At 56.3% G+C, this 19,326-nt stretch overlaps 1 protein-coding gene across 2 annotated transcripts in view; it reads left to right on the top strand.

The window, feature by feature from the left end:
• Positions 1 to 901: 901 nt before the first annotated feature.
• Positions 902 to 19,326, top strand: part of LOC137358321 (RAF proto-oncogene serine/threonine-protein kinase-like) — a 29,862-nt gene continuing 11,437 nt past the window's right edge. The window contains exons 1-5 of one of the 2 annotated variants that reach the window (XM_068024265.1): positions 902 to 943; positions 9,006 to 9,136; positions 9,700 to 9,817; positions 13,399 to 13,483; positions 17,916 to 18,092. In XM_068024265.1, coding sequence (XP_067880366.1) covers positions 910 to 943; positions 9,006 to 9,136; positions 9,700 to 9,817; positions 13,399 to 13,483; positions 17,916 to 18,092 — 545 coding nt within the window. In that variant the 5' untranslated portion in view covers positions 902 to 909. Of the gene's footprint in view, positions 944 to 9,005; positions 9,212 to 9,699; positions 9,818 to 13,398; positions 13,484 to 17,915; positions 18,093 to 19,326 lie in introns of both variants that reach the window. The other variant, XM_068024264.1, reaches the window with a different exon arrangement.

Genomic DNA, 19,326 nt, shown 5'->3' with positions numbered 1-19,326 from the left:
ATTGGTGTTTACAGGACAGTGAGACTCTGTGTTACTGAGTATTGGTGTTTACTGGACAGTGAGATTCTGTGTTACTGAGTATTGGTGTTTATAGGACAGTGAGACTCTGTGTTACTGAGTATTGGTGTTTATCGGACAGTGAGACTCTGTGTTACTGAGTATTGGTGTTTATAGGACAGTGAGACTCTGTGTTACTGAGTATTGGTGTTTATCGGACAGTGAGACTCTGTGTTACTGAGTATTGGTGTTTATAGGACAGTGAGACTCTGTTTCTGAGTATTGGTGTTTGCAGGACAGTGAGACTCTGTGTTACTGAGTATTGGTGTTTACTGGACAGTGAGATTCTGTGTTACTGAGTATTGGTGTTTATAGGACAGTGAGACTCTGTGTTACTGAGTATTGGGGTTTACAGGACAGTGAGATTCTGTGTTACTGAGTATTGGGGTTTATAGGACAGTGAGACTCTGTGTTACTGAGTATTGGGGTTTATAGGACAGTGAGACTCTGTGTTACTGAGTATTGGTGTTTATCGGACAGTGAGACTCTGTGTTACTGAGTATTGGGGTTTATAGGACAGTGAGACTCTGTGTTACTGAGTATTGGGGTTTATAGGACAGTGAGACTCTGTGTTACTGAGTATTGGTGTTTACAGGACAGTGAGACTCTGTGTTACTGAGTATTGGGGTTTATAGGACAGTGAGACTCTGTGTTACTGAGTATTGGGGTTTATAGGACAGTGAGACTCTGTGTTACTGAGTATTGGGGTTTATAGGACAGTGAGACTCTGTGTTACTGAGTATTGGTGTTTACTGTCTTCCTGTGTTTGATGTCATGGTGCTGAACACATTTGTTTCAAGTTTCTTCTTCATTGCTGAGCTGTTTCTCTTGGGCTGATGGTTTCATGTTTCTATGTTGCAGGATGCACTGAAATCTCATGTCGTTGGTAAGTTTATTCGTTGTTTCCTGTTTCACTTTCTTGAGACGGCATCTGATAGAAACCTGTAAAATTCGAACAGGACTAGACAGACCCGATGCAGGGAGGATGTTCCCGATGGCTGAGGAGTCCAGAACCAGGGGTCACAGTTTCAGGATATGGGGTATGCCATTTAGAACCGGGATGAGGAGAAATTTCTTGACTCAGAGGGTGGTGAACCTGTGGAATTCTCTACCGCAGGAGGCAGTGGAGGCCAAGTCATTAAATATATTCAAGGAGATAGATATATTTCTTCATGCCAAATGGATATGGGGTGAAAGCGGGAATAGGGTACTGAATTAGACCATCAACCATGATCTTTTTTGAATGGTGGATAGGCCTATGTTTCTAGGTTTAACTTACCGTGTTTCCTCCGGACCGGGTCCCAAGAGGAAGCTGATGGAGAACTCGATATGTTCCAGAACACCGGGTCCAGTGTACAGAACACAAGGGCCCAGGGTATAATACACACAGGGACCCAGGGTACAGAACACAGGGGCCCAGGGTATAACACACACAGGGACCCAGGGTACAGAACACAGGGGCCCAGGGTATAACACACACAGGGACCCAGGGTACAGAACACAATGGCCCAGGGTATAACACACACAGGGACCCAGGGTACAGAACACAATGGCCCAGGGTATAACACACACAGGGACCCAGGGTACAGAACACAATGGCCCAGGGTATAACACACACAGGGACCCAGGGTACAGAACACAATGGCCCAGGGTATAACACACACAGGGACCCAGGGTACAGAACACAGGGGCCCAGGGTATAACACACACAGGGACCCAGGGTATAACACACACAGGGACCCAGGGAATAACACACACAGGGACCCGGGGTCCAGAACACAGGGGCCCAGGGTATAACACACACAGGGACCCAGGGTGTAACACACACAGGGACCCAGGGAATAACACACACAGGGACCCAGGGAATAACACACACAGGGACCCAGGGTGTAACACACACAGGGACCCAGGGTACAGAACACAGGGGCCCAGGGTATAACACACACAGGGACCCAGGGTACAGAACACAATGGCCCAGGGTGTAACACACACAGGGACCCAGGGTGTAACACACACAGGGACCCAGGGAATAACACACACAGGGACCCAGGGTGTAACACACACAGGGACCCAGGGTACAGAACACAGGGGCCCAGGGTATAACACACACAGGGACCCAGGGTACAGAACACAATGGCCCAGGGTATAACACACACAGGGACCCAGGGTACAGAACACAGGGGCCCAGGGTATAACACACACAGGGACCCAGGGTGTAACACACACAGGGACCCAGGGAATAACACACACAGGGACCCAGGGAATAACACACACAGGGACCCAGGGTGTAACACACACAGGGACCCAGGGTGTAACACACACAGGGCCCCAGGGTATAACAGACACAGGGCCCCAGGGAATAACACACACAGGGGCCCAAGGTGTAACACACACACGGACCCAGGGTATAACACACACAGGGACCCAGCGTACAGAACACAGGGGCCCAGGGTATAACACACACAGGGACCCAGGGTATAACACACACAGGGGCCGAGGGTGTAACACACACAGGGACCCAGGGTGTAACACACACAGGGACCTAGGGTACAGAACACAGGGGCCCAGGGTATAACGCACACAGGGACCCAGGGTGTAACACACACAGGGGCCCAGGGTATAACACACACAGGGACCTGGGGTACAGAACGCAGGGGCCCAGGGTGTAACACCCACAAGGGCCCAGGGTGTAACACACACAAGGGCCCAGGGTGTAACACACACAGGGACCCAGGGTACAGAACACAGGGGCCCAGGGTATAACACACACAGGGGCCCAGGGTATAACACACACAGGGACCCAGGGTACAGAACACAGGGGCCCAGGGTATAACACACACAGGGGCCCAGGGTATAACACACACAGGGACCCGGGGTACAGAACGCAGGGGCCCAGGGTGTAACACACACAAGGGCCCAGGGTGTAACACACACAGGGGCCCAGGGTATAACGCACACAGGGACCCAGGGTGTAACACACACAGGGGCCCAGGGTATAACACACACAGGGACCCGGGGTACAGAACACAGGGGCCCAGGGTATAACACACACAAGGGCCCAGGGTGTAACACACACAGGGGCCCAGGGTATAACACACACTGGGGCCCAGGGTATAACACACACAGGGACCCAGGGTACAGAACACAGGGGCCCAGGGTGTAACACACACAGGGGCCCAGGGTATAACACACACAGGGGCCCATGGTATAACACACACAGGGACCCAGGGTACAGAACACAGGGGCACAGGGTATAACACACACAGGGACCAGGGTGTAACACACACAGGGACCTAGGGTATAACACACACAGGGACCCAGGGTACAGAACACAGGGGCCCAGGGTATAACGCACACAGGGACCCAGGGTGTAACACACACAGGGGCCCAGGGTATAACACACACAGGGACCTGGGGTACAGAACGCAGGGGCCCAGGGTATAACACACACAAGGGCCCAGGGTGTAACACACACAGGGGCCCAGGGTGTAACACACACAGGGGCCCAGGGTATAACACACACAGGGACCCAGGGTGTAACACACACAGGGGCCCAGGGTATAACACACACAGGGGCCCAGGGTATAACACACACAGGGGCCCAGGGTATAACACACACAGGGACCCAGGGTACAGAACACAGGGGCCCAGGGTATAACGCACACAGGGGCCCAGGGTATAACGCACACAGGGACCCAGGGTACAGAACACAGGGACCCAGGGTACAGAACACAGGGGCCCAGGGTATAACGCACACAGGGGCCCAGGGTATAACACACACAGGGACCCGGGGTACAGAACGCAGGGGCCCAGGGTATAACACACACTAGGGCCCAGGGTATAACACACACAGGGGCCCAGGGTATAACACACACAAGGGCCCAGGGTATAACACACACAGGGGCCCAGGGTATAACACACACAGGGACCCAGGGTACAGAACACAGGGGCCCAGGGTATAACACACACAAGGGCCCAGGGTGTAACACACACAGGGACCCAGGGTACAGAACACAGGGGCCCAGGGTATAACACACACAAGGGCCCAGGGTGTAACACACACAGGGGCCCAGGGTATAACACACACAGAGGCCCAGGGTATAACACACACAGGGACCCAGGGTATAACACACACAGGGACCCAGGGTATAACACACACAGGGACCCAGGGTACAGAACACAGGGGCCCAGGGTATAACACACACAGGGACCCAGGGTGTAACACACACAGGGGCCCAGGGTATAACACACACAGAGGCCCAGGGTATAACGCACACAGGGGCCCAGGGTATAACACACACAAGGGCCCAAGGAGTAACACACACATGGACCTAGGGTATAACACACACAGGGACCCAGGGTACAGAACACAGGGACCCAGGGTATAACACACATGGGCCGAGGGTGTAACACACACAGGGACCCAGGGTACAGAACACAGGGGCACAGGGTATAACACACACAGGGACCCAGGGTGTAACACACACAGAGACCTAGGGTATAACACACACAGGGACCCAGGGTACAGAACACAGGGGCCCAGGGTGTAACACACACAAGGGCCCAGGGTGTAACACACACAGGGGCCCAGGGTATAACACACACAGGGGCCCAGGGTATAACACACAGAGGGACCCGGGGTACAGAACGCAGGGGCCCAGGGTATAACACACACAAGGGCCCAGGGTGTAACACACACAGGGGCCCAGGGTATAACACACACAGGGACCCGGGGTACAGAACGCAGGGGCCCAGGGTATAACACACACAAGGGCCCAGGGTACAGAACACAGGGGCCCAGGGTATAACACACACGGGGACCCAGGGTATAACACACACAGGGACCCAGGATATAACACACACAGGGACCCAGGGTATAACACACACGGGGGCCCAGGGTATAACGCACACAGGGGCCCAGGGTACAGAACACAGGGGCCCAGGGTATAACACACACAGGGACCCAGGGTGTAACACACACGGGGACCCAGGGTATAACACACACAGGGACCCAGGGTATAACACACACAGGGACCCAGGGTGTAACACACACGGGGACCCAGGGTATAACACACACAGGGGACCCAGGGTATAACGCACACAGGGGCCCAGGGTATAACACACACAGGGACCAGGAGCCCAGGGTATAACACACACAAGGGCCCAGGGTGTAACACACACAGGGGCCAAGGGTATAACACACACAGGGGCCCTGGGTATAACGCACACAGGGACCCAGGGTATAACACACACAAGGGCCCAGGGAATAACGCACACAGGGACCCAGGGTACAGAACACAGGGGCCCAGGGTATAACACACACAGGGACCCAGGGTGTAACACACACGGGGGCCCAGGGTATAACGCACACAGGGACCCAGGGTATAACACACACAGGGACCCAGGGTGTAACACACACGGGGACCCAGGGTATAACACACACAGGGACCCAGGGTATAACACACACAGGGACCCAGGGTGTAACACACACAGGGACCCAGGGTATAACACACACAGGGGCTCAGGGTATAACACACACAGGGACCCAGGGTGTAACACACACGGGGACCCAGGGTATAACACACACAGGGACCCAGGGTATAACACACACAGGGACCCAGGGTGTAACACACACAGGGACCCAGGGTATAACACACACAGGGACCCAGGGTATAACACACACAGGGGCCCAGGGTGTAACACACACAGGGGCCCAGGGTATAACACACACAGGGGCTCAGGGTATAACACACACAGGGACCCAGGGTGTAACACACACGGGGACCCAGGGTATAACACACACAGGGACCCAGGGTATAACGCTACAGGGGCCCAGGGTATAACACACACAGGGACCAGGAGCCCAGGGTATAACACACACAAGGGCCCAGGGTATAACACACACAGGGGCCCAGGGTATAACACACACAAGGGCCCAGGGAATAACGCACACAGGGACCCAGGGTATAACACACACAGGGGCTCAGGGTATAACGCACACAGGGGCTCAGGGTATAACACACACAGGGGCCCAGGGTATAACGCACACAGGGGTCCAGGGTATTACACACACAGGGGCCCAGGGTATAACACACACAGGGGCCCAGGGTATTACACACACAGGGACCCAGAGTATAACACACACAGGAGCCCAGGGTTTAACACACACAGGGACCCAGGGTATTACACACACAGGGACCCAGGGTATAACACACACAGGGGCCCAGGGTATAACACACACAGGGACCCAGAGTATAACACACACAGGAGCCCAGGGTTTAACACACACAGGGACCCAGGGTATTACACACACAGGGGCCCAGGGTATAACGCACACAGGGGCCCAGGGTATTACACACACAGGGACCCAGAGTATAACACACACAGGAGCCCAGGGTTTAACACACACAGGGACCCAGGGTATTACACACACAGGGACCCAGGGTATAACACACACAGGGGCCCAGGGTATAACACACACAGGGACCCAGAGTATAACACACACAGGAGCCCAGGGTTTAACACACACAGGGACCCAGGGTATTACACACACAGGGGCCCAGGGTATAACACACACAGGGACCCAGAGTATAACACACACAGGAGCCCAGGGTTTAACACACACAGGGACCCAGGGTATTACACACACAGGGGCCCAGGGTATAACACACACAGGGACCCAGAGTATAACACACACAGGAGCCCAGGGTTTAACACACACAGGGACCCAGGGTTTAACACACACAGGGACCCAGGGTATTACACACACAGGGACCCAGGGTATTACACACACAGGGACCCAGGGTATAACACACACAGGGACCCAGGGTTTAACACACACAGGGACCCAGGGTATTACACACACAGGGACCCAGGGTATAACACACACAGGGGCTCAGGGTATAACACACACAGGGGCCCAGGGTATTACACACACAGGGGCCCAGGGTATAACACACACAGGGACCCAGGGTTTAACACACACAGGGACCCAGGGTATTACACACACAGGGACCCAGGGTATAACACACACAGGGGCTCAGGGTATAACACACACAGGGGCCCAGGGTATTACACACACAGGGGCCCAGGGTATTACACACACAGGGGCCCAGGGTATAACACACACAGGGACCAGGGTATAACACACACAGGAGCCCAGGGTATAACACACACAGGAGCCCAGGGTATAACACACACAGGAGCCCAGGGTATAACACACACAGGAGCCCAGGGTATTACACACACAGGGGCCCAGGGTATTACACACACAGGGGCCCAGGGTATTACACACACAGGGGCCCTGGGTATTACACACACAGGTGCCCAGGGTATAACACACACAGGGACCCAGAGTATAACACACACAGGAGCCCAGGGTTTAACACACACAGGGACCAGGGTATAACACACACAGGGGCCCAGGGTATAACACACACAGGGGTCCAGGGTATAACACACACAGGGGCTCAGGGTATAACACACACAGGGACCAGGGTATAACACACACAGGGGCCCAGGGTATAACACACACAGGAGCCCAGGGTATAACACACACAGGAGCCCAGGGTATAACACACACAGGAGCCCAGGGTATTACACACACAGGGGCCCAGGGTATTACACACACAGGGGCCCAGGGTATTACACACACAGGGGCCCTGGGTATTACACACACAGGTGCCCAGGGTATAACACACACAGGGACCCAGAGTATAACACACACAGGAGCCCAGGGTTTAACACACACAGGGACCAGGGTATAACACACACAGGAGCCCAGGGTATAACACACACAGGAGCCCAGGGTATTACACACACAGGGGCCCAGGGTATTACACACACAGGGGCCCAGGGTATTACACACACAGGGGCCCAGGGTATAACACACACAGGGACCCAGAGTATAACACACACAGGAGCCCAGGGTTTAACACACACAGGGACCCAGAGTATAACACACACAGGGACCCAGAGTATAACACACACAGGAGCCCAGGGTTTAACACACACAGGGACCCAGAGTATAACACACACAGGGACCCAGGGTTTAACACACACAGGGACCCAGGGTTTAACACACACAGGGACCCAGAGTATAACACACACAGGGACCAGGGTATAACACACACAGGGGCTCAGGGTATAACACACACAGGGACCAGAGTATAACACACACAGGGACCCAGGGTTTAACACACACAGGGACCCAGAGTATAACACACACAGGGACCAGAGTATAACACACACAGGGACCCAGGGTTTAACACACACAGGGACCCAGAGTATAACACACACAGGGACCAGGGTTTAACACACACAGGGGCCCAGGGTTTAACACACACAGGGACCCAGAGTATAACACACACAGGGACCCAGGGTATAACACACACAGGGACCCAGGGTATTACACACACAGGGACCCAGAGTATAACACACACAGGGACCAGGGTATAACACACACAGGGACCCAGGGTTTAACACACACAGGGACCCAGGGTATTACACACACAGGGACCCAGAGTATAACACACACAGGGACCCAGGGTATTACACACACAGGGACCCAGAGTATAACACACACAGGGACCAGGGTATAACACACACAGGGACCCAGGGTATAACACACACAGGGGCCCAGGGTATAACACACACAGGGGCCCAGGGTATAACACACACAGGGGCCCAGGGTATAACACACACAGGGGCTCAGGGTATAACACACACAGGGGCCCGGGGTACAGAACGCAGGGGCCCAGATTACGGAATGGGTGGGTGTGTACTACATGGGGAAGAAAAGGACAGTACACGCGGGTCGGGGCAGGCGTGCAGTTCACCGGGGTGGCTGTACGGCGGTACTTGAGGCGGGGTGGGTGTTTGACACCTCTCGTGGGAGCGTGACGCTGTGACCTCTGATTTTCCCTCTCCCCCCCCCCCCCCCCCCCCAGGGTCCTGCAAGCAGTCACCCAGCCCGCCCTACTCGGCCTCACCGCAGGGACCAGCGACTCCGCAGCCCAAGTCGCCGGTGACGCCAAACCGGGAGAGGAAACTGTCGTCGTCGGACGACAGGAGGAAAGTGGTGAGCAGAGCGGCGGGTGCTCGGGTCACGGGCGGGCACGGGTACCAGGACCCAGAACTGTACCCAGCACTCCAGGTATGCACGCGACCTTATTCGAGATGAAGCTCCTTAAGACCCGCTAAGAGTAACGTGGCAGAAAGTCAGTGACAGGGTAACAGCCGGGCAAGGGTAGGGGTAGGGGACGGGGAGGGGGGGTTAGTGGGGGAGTGCAGGAGCAGGCTAGAGGGGCTGTATGCCCTCATCCTGCTCCGATTGCCGACGTCTACGGGCTACAACACAGGCTGGAGTGCATTACACAGGCTAACGCGGCCCGGGGTGCAAAACGAAGGCGAACGCGACCCGGGGCGTATCAGCATGAGCTAGCGCAGCCGCTGTCTGTGGGTGTTCCGTTAACTTCACACCACTGTTTTGAGTCTGTCGGAACTGAATTGGGGGAGTGGTAATCGGCCTTTGAGTGAAGGGTCTCCCTATGGGAGAGGGGGTCCTTTCGGAGAGATCACCCTGTGAGTGAGGGGCCGCCCACTCTGCGGTGTGTGATTAACTCCGTCTTGCTTGTTTTCCAGAGGGCGCGGCCGTACAGAGATTCCAGCATCTACTGGGAGATCCAAGGCAGCGAGATAAACATACTGAAAAGGATTGGAGCAGGGTCTTTCGGGACTGTATACAAAGCAAAGTGGCATGGTAAATACAGGGGCAAGAACGCGGCAGGGAGAGGACAGGAGCACGCTAAGCACAGGGCAGCGTGGTTGCTTGCCTTTCAGAATGCTGACCTCTCTCCTCTCCTGGTTCTTGCAATGACTGATTCGACAGTGGGGAATTTAATATTAGCACCTCTTTCTCACCCAGGTTCGAGCTGTCTCTTTCCTCAGTTTAATGCCTGCTCCTTCTCCCCATCGCTGTCTGCCTGGTTTGTCTCTGTCTGTCCCTCTTCCCCTCCTTGCCTCTCTCCCAACCCTTTCTCCCTCTCTCTCTCCACGCTCTCTGTCTCCAGTATGTCTGTCTCTCTCACTCTCCCTCTCCCCCCCACCCCCTCCCCTGTCTCTTGCATGTCTCTCTCACCACTCTGTCTCCCTCTCTCTCCACTCTCTCTCTCTCCTGTGTGTCTGTCTCTATCTCTCTCTCTGTCTCTCCACTCTCTATCTCCTGTGTGTGTGCCTGTCTCTCCACTCTCTCTATCTCCAGTGTGTGTGTGTCTCTCTCTCTCCCCACTCTCTCTATCTCCAGTGTGTGTGTGTGTGTGTGTCTCTCTCTCTCCCCACTCTCTCTATCTCCTGTGTGTGTGTGTCTCTCTCTCTCCCCACTCTCTCTATCTCCAGTGTGTGTGTGTGTCTCTCTCTCTCTCTCCCCACTCTCTCTATCTCCAGTGTGTGTGTGTGTCTCTCTCTCTCTCCCCACTCTCTCTATCTCCAGTGTGTGTGTGTGTCTCTCTCTCTCCCCACTCTCTCTATCTCCTGTGTGTGTGTGTCTCTCTCTCTCCCCACTCTCTCTATCTCCAGTGTGTGTGTGTGTGTCTCTCTCTCTCTCCCCACTCTCTCTATCTCCAGTGTGTGTGTGTGTGTGTCTCTCTCTCTCCCCACTCTCTCTATCTCCTGTGTGTCTGTCTCTCTCTCTCTCCCCACTCTCTCTATCTCCAGTGTGTGTGTGTGTCTCTCTCTCTCCCCACTCTCTCTATCTCCAGTGTGTGTATGTGTCTCTCTCTCTCCCCACTCTCTCTATCTCCAGTGTGTGTGTGTGTGTCTCTCTCTCTCCCCACTCTCTCTATCTCCAGTGTGTGTGTGTGTGTCTCTCTCTCTCTCCCCACTCTCTCTATCTCCTGTGTGTCTGTCTCTCTCTCTCTCCCCACTCTCTCTATCTCCAGTGTGTGTGTGTGTCTCTCTCTCTCCCCACTCTCTCTATCTCCAGTGTGTGTGTGTGTCTCTCTCTCTCCCCACTCTCTCTATCTCCAGTGTGTGTGTGTGTGTGTCTCTCTCTCTCCCCACTCTCTCTATCTCCTGTGTGTGTGTGTCTCTCTCTCTCCCCACTCTCTCTCTATCTCCAGTGTGTGTGTGTGTGTCTCTCTCTCTCTCCCCACTCTCTCTATCTCCAGTGTGTGTGTGTGTGTCTCTCTCTCTCTCCCCACTCTCTCTATCTTCTGTGTGTCTGTCTCTCTCTCTCTCCCCACTCTCTCTATCTCCAGTGTGTGTGTGTGTCTCTCTCTCTCCCCACTCTCTCTATCTCCAGTGTGTGTGTGTGTGTCTCTCTCTCTCTCCCCACTCTCTCTATCTCCAGTGTGTGTGTGTGTGTCTCTCTCTCTCTCCCCACTCTCTCTATCTCCTGTGTGTCTGTCTCTCTCTCTCTCCCCACTCTCTCTATCTCCAGTGTGTGTGTGTGTCTCTCTCTCTCCCCACTCTCTCTATCTCCAGTGTGTGTGTGTGTGTCTCTCTCTCTCGCCCCACACTCTCTATCTCCAGTGTGTGTGTGTGTGTGTGTCTCTCTCTCCCCACTCTCTCTATCTCCAGTGTGTGTGTGTGTCTCTCTCTCTCTCCCCACTCTCTCTATCTCCAGTGTGTGTGTGTGTCTCTCTCTCTCTCCCCCCACTCTCTCTATCTCCAGTGTGTGTGTGTGTCTCTCTCTCTCTCCCCCCACTCTCTCTATCTCCAGTGTGTGTGTGTGTCTCTCTCTCTCGCCACTCTCTCTATCTCCAGTGTGTGTGTGTGTCTCTCTCTCTCTCCCCACTCTCTCTATCTCCAGTGTGTGTGTGTGTGTCTCTCTCTCTCCCCACTCTCTCTATCTCCAGTGTGTGTGTGTGTGTCTCTCTCTCTCCCCACTCTCTCTATCTCCAGTGTGTGTGTGTGTGTCTCTCTCTCTCGCCCCACACTCTCTATCTCCAGTGTGTGTGTGTGTGTGTGTCTCTCTCTCCCCACTCTCTCTATCTCCAGTGTGTGTGTGTCTCTCTCTCTCTCCCCACTCTCTCTATCTCCAGTGTGTGTGTGTGTCTCTCTCTCTCTCCCCCCACACTCTCTATCTCCAGTGTGTGTGTGTGTCTCTCTCTCTCTCCCCACTCTCTCTATCTCCAGTGTGTGTGTGTGTCTCTCTCTCTCTCCCCACTCTCTCTATCTCCAGTGTGTGTGTGTGTCTCTCTCTCTCCCCACTCTCTCTATCTCCAGTATGTGTGTGTCTCTCTCTCTCTCCCCACTCTCTCTATCTCCAGTGTGTGTGTGTGTCTCTCTCTCTCTCGCCCCACACTCTCCATCTCCAGTGTGTGTGTGTGTGTGTGTGTCTCTCTCTCCCCACTCTCTCTATCTCCAGTGTGTGTGTGTGTCTCTCTCTCTCTCCCCACTCTCTCTATCTCCAGTGTGTGTGTGTGTGTCTCTCTCTCTCCCCCCACTCTCTCTATCTCCAGTGTGTGTGTGTCTCTCTCTCTCTCCCCACTCTCTCTATCTCCAGTGTGTGTGTGTGTCTCTCTCTCTCTCCCCACTCTCTCTATCTCCAGTGTGTGTGTGTGTCTCTCTCTCTCTCCCCACTCTCTCTATCTCCAGTGTGTGTGTGTGTGTCTCTCTCTCTCTCCCCACTCTCTCTATCTCCAGTGTGTGTGTGTGTGTCTCTCTCTCTCTCCCCCCACTCTCTCTATCTCCAGTGTGTGTGTGTGTCTCTCTCTCTCCCCACTCTCTCTATCTCCAGTGTGTGTGTGTGTGTCTCTCTCTCTCTCCCCACTCTCTCTATCTCCAGTGTGTGTGTGTCTCTCTCTCTCTCCCCACTCTCTCTATCTCCAGTGTGTGTGTGTGTGTCTCTCTCTCTCTCCCCACTCTCTCTATCTCCAGTGTGTGTGTCTCTCTCTCTCTCCCCACTCTCTCTATCTCCAGTGTGTGTGTGTGTCTCTCTCTCTCTCCCTCAACTCTCTCTATCTCCAGTGTGTGTGTGTCTCTCTCTCTCCCCCCACTCTCTCTCCTGTGTGTTTGTCTCTGTGTTCTGTGACTGTCTGCCTGTCTCTTGCAGTGAGTGTATAAGACTCACTTTATGATCACTTTCATATTCTGTACCCACCCCCCACTTCCTTGCTCCCACTTTCTCTCCCTTTCCTTCCCACTCCCCCTCTCCTCGCTCTTTCCCTCTCGTTCTCCTCTCGCCCCTCTCTCCCTGCCCGCCTTTACCTCCCCTCCTCCCTTCTCTCCCTCCCTATCTCCTCCAGGAGTAAATAATCCCCCGTTCCCTCTTCTGGCTGCATGTCCGTGTCCCCCCGTGACAGTCCCTCTGATATTTGTGAACTTCTCCCTATGTTACAGGTGATGTTGCTATTAAGATTCTGAAAGTGACCTATCCAACTCCTGAGCAGCTCCAGGCATTCAAGAATGAAGTGCTTGTTCTCAGGTAAATATTCTGTGTAGCTGTGTCGCTGTCGGTGAAACCGAAACCACTGCCCTCCCCGTGACGTGTTTCTACCACCAGCGGACAGATTCAGTAATGTCTCTCCGCGCTCGGCATGCTGCATTCATCGTCTTCGCCACCACAAAGAACGAGCTCCTTGACTCGTTTGGAAGGAGGCTCTCAACAAAATTCTGCCCCAGTCCCGGAGCGAAACCTTCCAACAGCAACACGGCGAAACGGTTGCTGGACACGTCGGCAGCGACACAGTGTTCACCAGCTTCCTTCAGAGTTCACCCTTCCTCATCGCCTCGCCCGTAATTGTGGGGTGGGGGATGTGGTGGCTTATTGTCGTGGCATGTGAACAGTGTCGGTGCTGTTGTTGAGAGAGTGTTTGTCCATGTTTTGTGTACAGGTCTGACTGCAGGATTGTTGTGTGCGTGTGTGTGTGTGTGCGCACAAGCGAGTGTCAGAGAGCGAGGAGCGGGCAGTAGGGAGAGGTGAGGAAAGGGACAGAAGCAGAGAGCGAGGGACACACACAGGGAAAGAGAGAAAGAATAAAGGAAGAGAGAGAGATGGACAGAGAGAGAGTTAGGGGGAAAGAGAGGACAAAAAGAGAGAAGGAGAGACAGACAAGACGAACAAAGAGAGAGGAGAGTGAGTCAGGGACAGAGAGGGAGAGAGACAGACGGACTGGAGGGGTGGGGGACAGGTGGAGAGGGAGAGAAAGTGAGACACGGACTGAGAGAAAGGGAGAGAGGGTTGGGGGGGAGAGAGAGAGACAGGGACTAAGACGGGGAGAGAATGAGGGATAGAGAGAGAAAGACGAGGAGAGAGTGTCAGGGACAGACACAAAGAGAGAGGCAGGGACTAAGACAGGGAGAGAGGATGAGGGGGAGAGAGAGACAGACAGACTGAGAGAGAGAGACGGATGGCGAGACAGGGAGAGAGCGTCAGGGACAGACAGAGAGAGAGAGAGAGACAGGGAAAGAGGATCGGGGCAGATAGGGTCAGGACAGACAGGGAGAGGAGGGTCAGGGACAGACAGAGAGAGAGAGAGACAGGGAAAGAGGATCGAGGCAGATAGAGAGATGGAGAGAGAGGGTCAGGGACAGACAGAGAGAGGAGGGTCAGGGACAGACAGAGAGAGAGAGAGAGACAGGGAAAGAGGATCGGGGCATATAGAGAGATAGAGAGAGAGGGTCAGGGACAGAGAGAGAGAGAGAGACAGGGAAAGAGGATCGGGGCATATAGAGAGATAGGGAGAGAGGGTCAGGGACAGACAGAGAGGGAGAGAGAGAGACAGGGAAAGAGGATCGGGGCAGATAGGGAGAGAGGGTCAGGACAGACAGGGAGAGGAGGGTCAGGGACAGACAGAAAGAGAGACTGGGACTGAGTGGATCAGGGGCGGGGAGGGAGAGGGTCGGGGACGGGGAGGGAGAGAGGGTCAGGGACGGAGAGGGGGAGTCGGGGAGGGAGAGGGGGAGTCGGGGAGGGAGAGGGGGGGACGGGGAGGGAGAGTCGGGGACGGGGAGGGAGAGTCGGTCGGGGACGGGGAGGGAGAGTCGGTCGGGGACGGGGAGGGAGAGTCGGTCGGGGGCGTATAGGGAGAGTCGGTCGGGGGCGTATAGGGAGAGTCGGTCGGGGGCGTATAGGGAGAGTCGGTCGGGGGCGTATAGGGAGAGTCGGTCGGGGGCGGATAGGGAGAGACGGTCGGGGGCGGATAGGGAGAGCGGGTCGGGGGCGGATAGGGAGAGCGGGTCGGGGGCGGATAGGGAGAGCGGGTCGGGGGCGGATAGGGAGAGCGGGTCGGGGGCGGATAGGGAGAGCGGGTCGGGGGCGGATAGGGAGAGCGGGTCGGGGGCGGATAGGGAGAGCGGGTCGGGGGCGGATAGGGAGAGCGGGTCGGGGGCGGATAGGGAGAGCGGGTCGGGGGCGGATAGGGAGAGCGGGTCGGGGGCGGATAGGGAGAGCGGGTCGGGGGCGGATAGGGAGAGCGGGTCGGGGGCGGATAGGGAGAGCGGGTCGGGGGCGGATAGGGAGAGCGGGTCGGGGGCGGATAGGGAGAGCGGGCCGGGGACGGGGAGGGAGAGCGGGCCGGGGACGGGGAGGGAGAGCGGGCCGGGGACGGGGAGGGAGAGCGGGCCGGGGACGGGGAGGGAGAGCGGGCCGGGGACGGGGAGGGAGAGCGGGCCGGGGACGGGGAGGGAGAGAGAGAGTGGGCTCAGAGGGAGAGAGGGTCAGGGAAGGGGAGAGAGAGAGTGGGCTCAGAGGGAGAGAGGGTCAGGGACAGAGAGCGAGAGACAGAGTGGGCTCAGAGGGAGAGAGGGTCAGGGACAGAGATCGAGAGACAGAGTGGGCTGACAGGGTCAGGGAGGTAGAGGGAGAGAGAGAGTCGGCTGAGAGGGAGAGAGGGTCAGGGAAGGGGAGAGAGAGAGTGGGCTCAGAGGGAGAGAGGGTCAGGGACAGAGAGCGAGAGACAGAGTGGGCTGAGAGGGTCAGGGAGGGAGAGAGAGAGTCGGCTGAGAGGGCTGAGAGGGAGAGAGGGTCAGGGACAGAGAGGGAGAGAAGGTCAGAGAGGGAGAGGGTGAGAGAGAGTGGGCTCAGAGGGAGAGAGGGTGAGGGACGGAGAGCAAGAGACAGAGTGGGCTGAGAGGGTCAGGGAGGGAGAGGGAGAGAGAGAGTGGGCTGAGAGGGAGGAGGGTCAGGGAGGGAGAGGGAGAGTGGGCTGAGAGGGAGAGAGAGAGTGGGCTGAGAGGGTCAGAGAGGGAGAGAGAGAGTGGGCTGAGAGGGTCAGGGAGGGAGAGGGAGAGTGGGCTGAGAGGGTCAGGGAGGGAGAGGGAGAGAGAGAGTGGGCTGAGAGGGTCAGGGAGGGAGAGGGAGAGAGAGAGTGGGCTGAGAGGGAGAGAGAGAGTGGGCTGAGAGGGTCAGGGAGGGAAAGGGAGAGTGGGCTGAGAGGGTCAGGGAGGGAGAGGGAGAGAGAGAGTGGGCTGAGAGGGTCAGGGAGGGAGAGGGAGAGAGAGAGTGGGCTGAGAGGGAGAGAGAGAGTGGGCTGAGAGGGTCAGGGAGGGAGAGGGAGAGAGAGAGTGGGCTGAGAGGGAGAGAGAGAGAGTGGGCTGAGAGGGTCAGAGAGGGAGAGAGAGAGTGGGCTGAGAGGGTCAGGGAGGGAGAGGGAGAGTGGGCTGAGAGGGAGAGAGAGAGTGGGCTGAGAGGGTCAGGGAGGGAGAGGGAGAGTGGGCTGAGAGGGAGAGAGAGAGTGGGCTGAGAGGGTCAGGGAGGGAGAGGGAGAGAGAGAGTGGGCTGAGAGGGTCAGGGAGGGAGAGGGAGAGAGAGAGTGGGCTGAGAGGGAGAGAGAGAGTGGGCTGAGAGGGTCAGGGAGGGAGAGAGAGAGTGGGCTGAGAGGGAGAGAGAGAGTGGGCTGAGAGGGTCAGGGAGGGAGAGGGAGAGAGAGAGTGGGCTGAGAGGGAGAGAGAGAGTGGGCTGAGAGGGTCAGGGAGGGAGAGGGAGAGAGAGAGTGGGCTGAGAGGGAGAGAGAGTGGGCTGAGAGGGTCAGGGAGGGAGAGGGAGAGAGAGAGTGGGCTGAGAGGGTCAGGGAGGGAGAGAGAGAGTGGGCTGAGAGGGTCAGGGAGGGAGAGGGAGAGAGAGAGTGGGCTGAGAGGGAGAGAGAGAGTGGGCTGAGAGGGTCAGGGAGGGAGAGGGAGAGAGAGAGTGGGCTGAGAGGGTCAGGGAGGGAGAGGGAGAGTGGGCTGAGAGGGTCAGGGAGGGAGAGGGAGAGAGAGAGTGGGCTGAGAGGGTCAGAGAGGGAGAGGGAGAGAGAGAGTGGGCTGAGAGGGTCAGGGAGGGAGAGGGAGAGAGAGAGTGGGCTGAGAGGGTCAGGGAGGGAGAGGGAGAGAGAGAGAGTGGGCTGAGAGGGAGAGAGAGAGTGGGCTGAGGGGGAGAGAGAGAGTGGGCTGAGGGGGAGAGAGAGAGTGGGCTGAGGGGGAGAGAGAGAGTGGGCTGAGGGGGAGAGAGAGAGTGGGCTGAGGGGGAGAGAGAGAGTGGGCTGAGGGGGAGAGAGAGAGTGGGCTGAGGGGGAGAGAGAGAGTGGGCTGAGGGGGAGAGAGAGAGTGGGCTGAGGGGGAGAGAGAGAGTGGGCTGAGAGGGAGAGAGAGAGTGGGCTGAGAGGGTCAGGGAGGGAGAGGGAGAGAGAGAGTGGGCTGAGAGGGTCAGGGAGGGAGAGGGAGAGAGAGAGTGGGTTGAGAGGGAGAGCGTTATGGAGATCATTGGGGCGTTATATCTTTGTGAAATGCCTTGGGCTGGAATCAGTGACTGGAAAGCTGAGAGAATGTGGCAGTAAGGTGTGGGAAGGCTTGGAGCAGAGGTTGGCTGTATGCTGTGGTTTGTGCCTTCTTGCTCCTGTCAGGATGAGCCAAGCTGTTTTCCTTTCCATTCCTTGCAGGAAAACGAGACACGTCAATATCCTGCTGTTCATGGGCTTCATGACAAAGCCGCAAATGGCCATCGTCACTCAGTGGTGTGAGAGCAGCAGCCTTTACCGTCACCTGCACGTCCTTGAGACCAAATTCGACACCTTCCAGCTCATTGACATCGCTCGGCAAACTGCACAGGGCATGGAGTGAGTAACCAATCAGCGCAGGGCGTGGAGTGAGTAACCAATCAGCGCAGGGCGTGGAGTGAGTAACCAATCAGCGCAGGGCGTGGAGTGAGTAACCAATCAGCGCAGGGCGTGGAGTGAGTAACCAATCAGCGCAGGGCATGGCATGACAGGGCATGGAGTGAGTAACCAATCAGCGCAGGGCGTGGAGTGAGTAACCAATCAGCGCAGGGCGTGGAGTGAGTAACCAATCAGCGCAGGGCATGGCATGACAGGGCATGGAGTGAGTAACCAATCAGCGCAGGGTGTGGAGTGAGTAACCAATCAGCGCAGGGCGTGGAGTGAGTAACCAATCAGTGCAGGGCGTGGAGTGAGTAACCAATCAGCGCAGGGCATGGCATGACAGGGCATGGAGTGAGTAACCAATCAGCGCAGGGTGTGGAGTGAGTAACCAATCAGCGCAGGGCGTGGAGTGAGTAACCAATCAGTGCAGGGCATGGAGTGAGTAACCAATCAGTGCAGGGCATGGAGTGAGTAACCAATCAGCGCAGGGTGTGGAGTGAGTAACCAATTAGCGCAGGGCGTGGAGTGAGTAACCAATCAGCGCAGGGCGTGGAGTGAGTAACCAATCAGCGCAGGGCATGGAGTGAGTAACCAATCAGCGCAGGGCGTGGAGTGAGTAACCAATCAGTGCAGGGCATGGAGTGAGTAACCAATTGGCACGGAGTGAGTAACCAGTCAGCACAGGGCGTGGAGTGAGTAACCAATCAGCGCAGGGCGTGGAGTGAGTAACCAATCAGCGCAGGGCGTGGAGTGAGTAACCAATCAGCGCAGGGCGTGGAGTGAGTAATCAATCAGCGCAGGGCATGGAGTGAGTAACCAATCAGCGCAGGGCATGGAGTGAGTAATCAATCAGCGCAGGGCATGGAGTGAGTAACCAATCAGTGCAGGGCGACCAAAAGCTCGGTCAAAGAGGTCGGTTTTAAGGAGGAGAGAGAGAGGCGGAGTGGTTTAGGGAGGGAATTCCAGAGCTTAGGGCCCCAGGCAGCTGAAGGCACAGCCGCCAATGGTGGAGTGATGGTAATCGGGGGATGGTCAAGAGGCCGGAATTGGAGGAGCGCAGAGATCTTGGAGGGTTGTAGGGGCTGGAGGAGGTTACAGAGAGAGGGAGGGTTGTAGGAGCTGGTGGAGGTTACAGAGATAGGGTTGTAGGGACTGGAGGAGGTTACAGTGATAGGGAGGGTTGTAGGGGCTG

Source organism: Heterodontus francisci, chromosome 49 (assembly GCF_036365525.1).
Source record: "Heterodontus francisci isolate sHetFra1 chromosome 49, sHetFra1.hap1, whole genome shotgun sequence".
In the NCBI taxonomy this organism is placed as follows: Eukaryota; Metazoa; Chordata; class Chondrichthyes; order Heterodontiformes; family Heterodontidae; genus Heterodontus; species Heterodontus francisci.
This window is presented reverse-complemented; position numbering and strand designations above follow the sequence as displayed.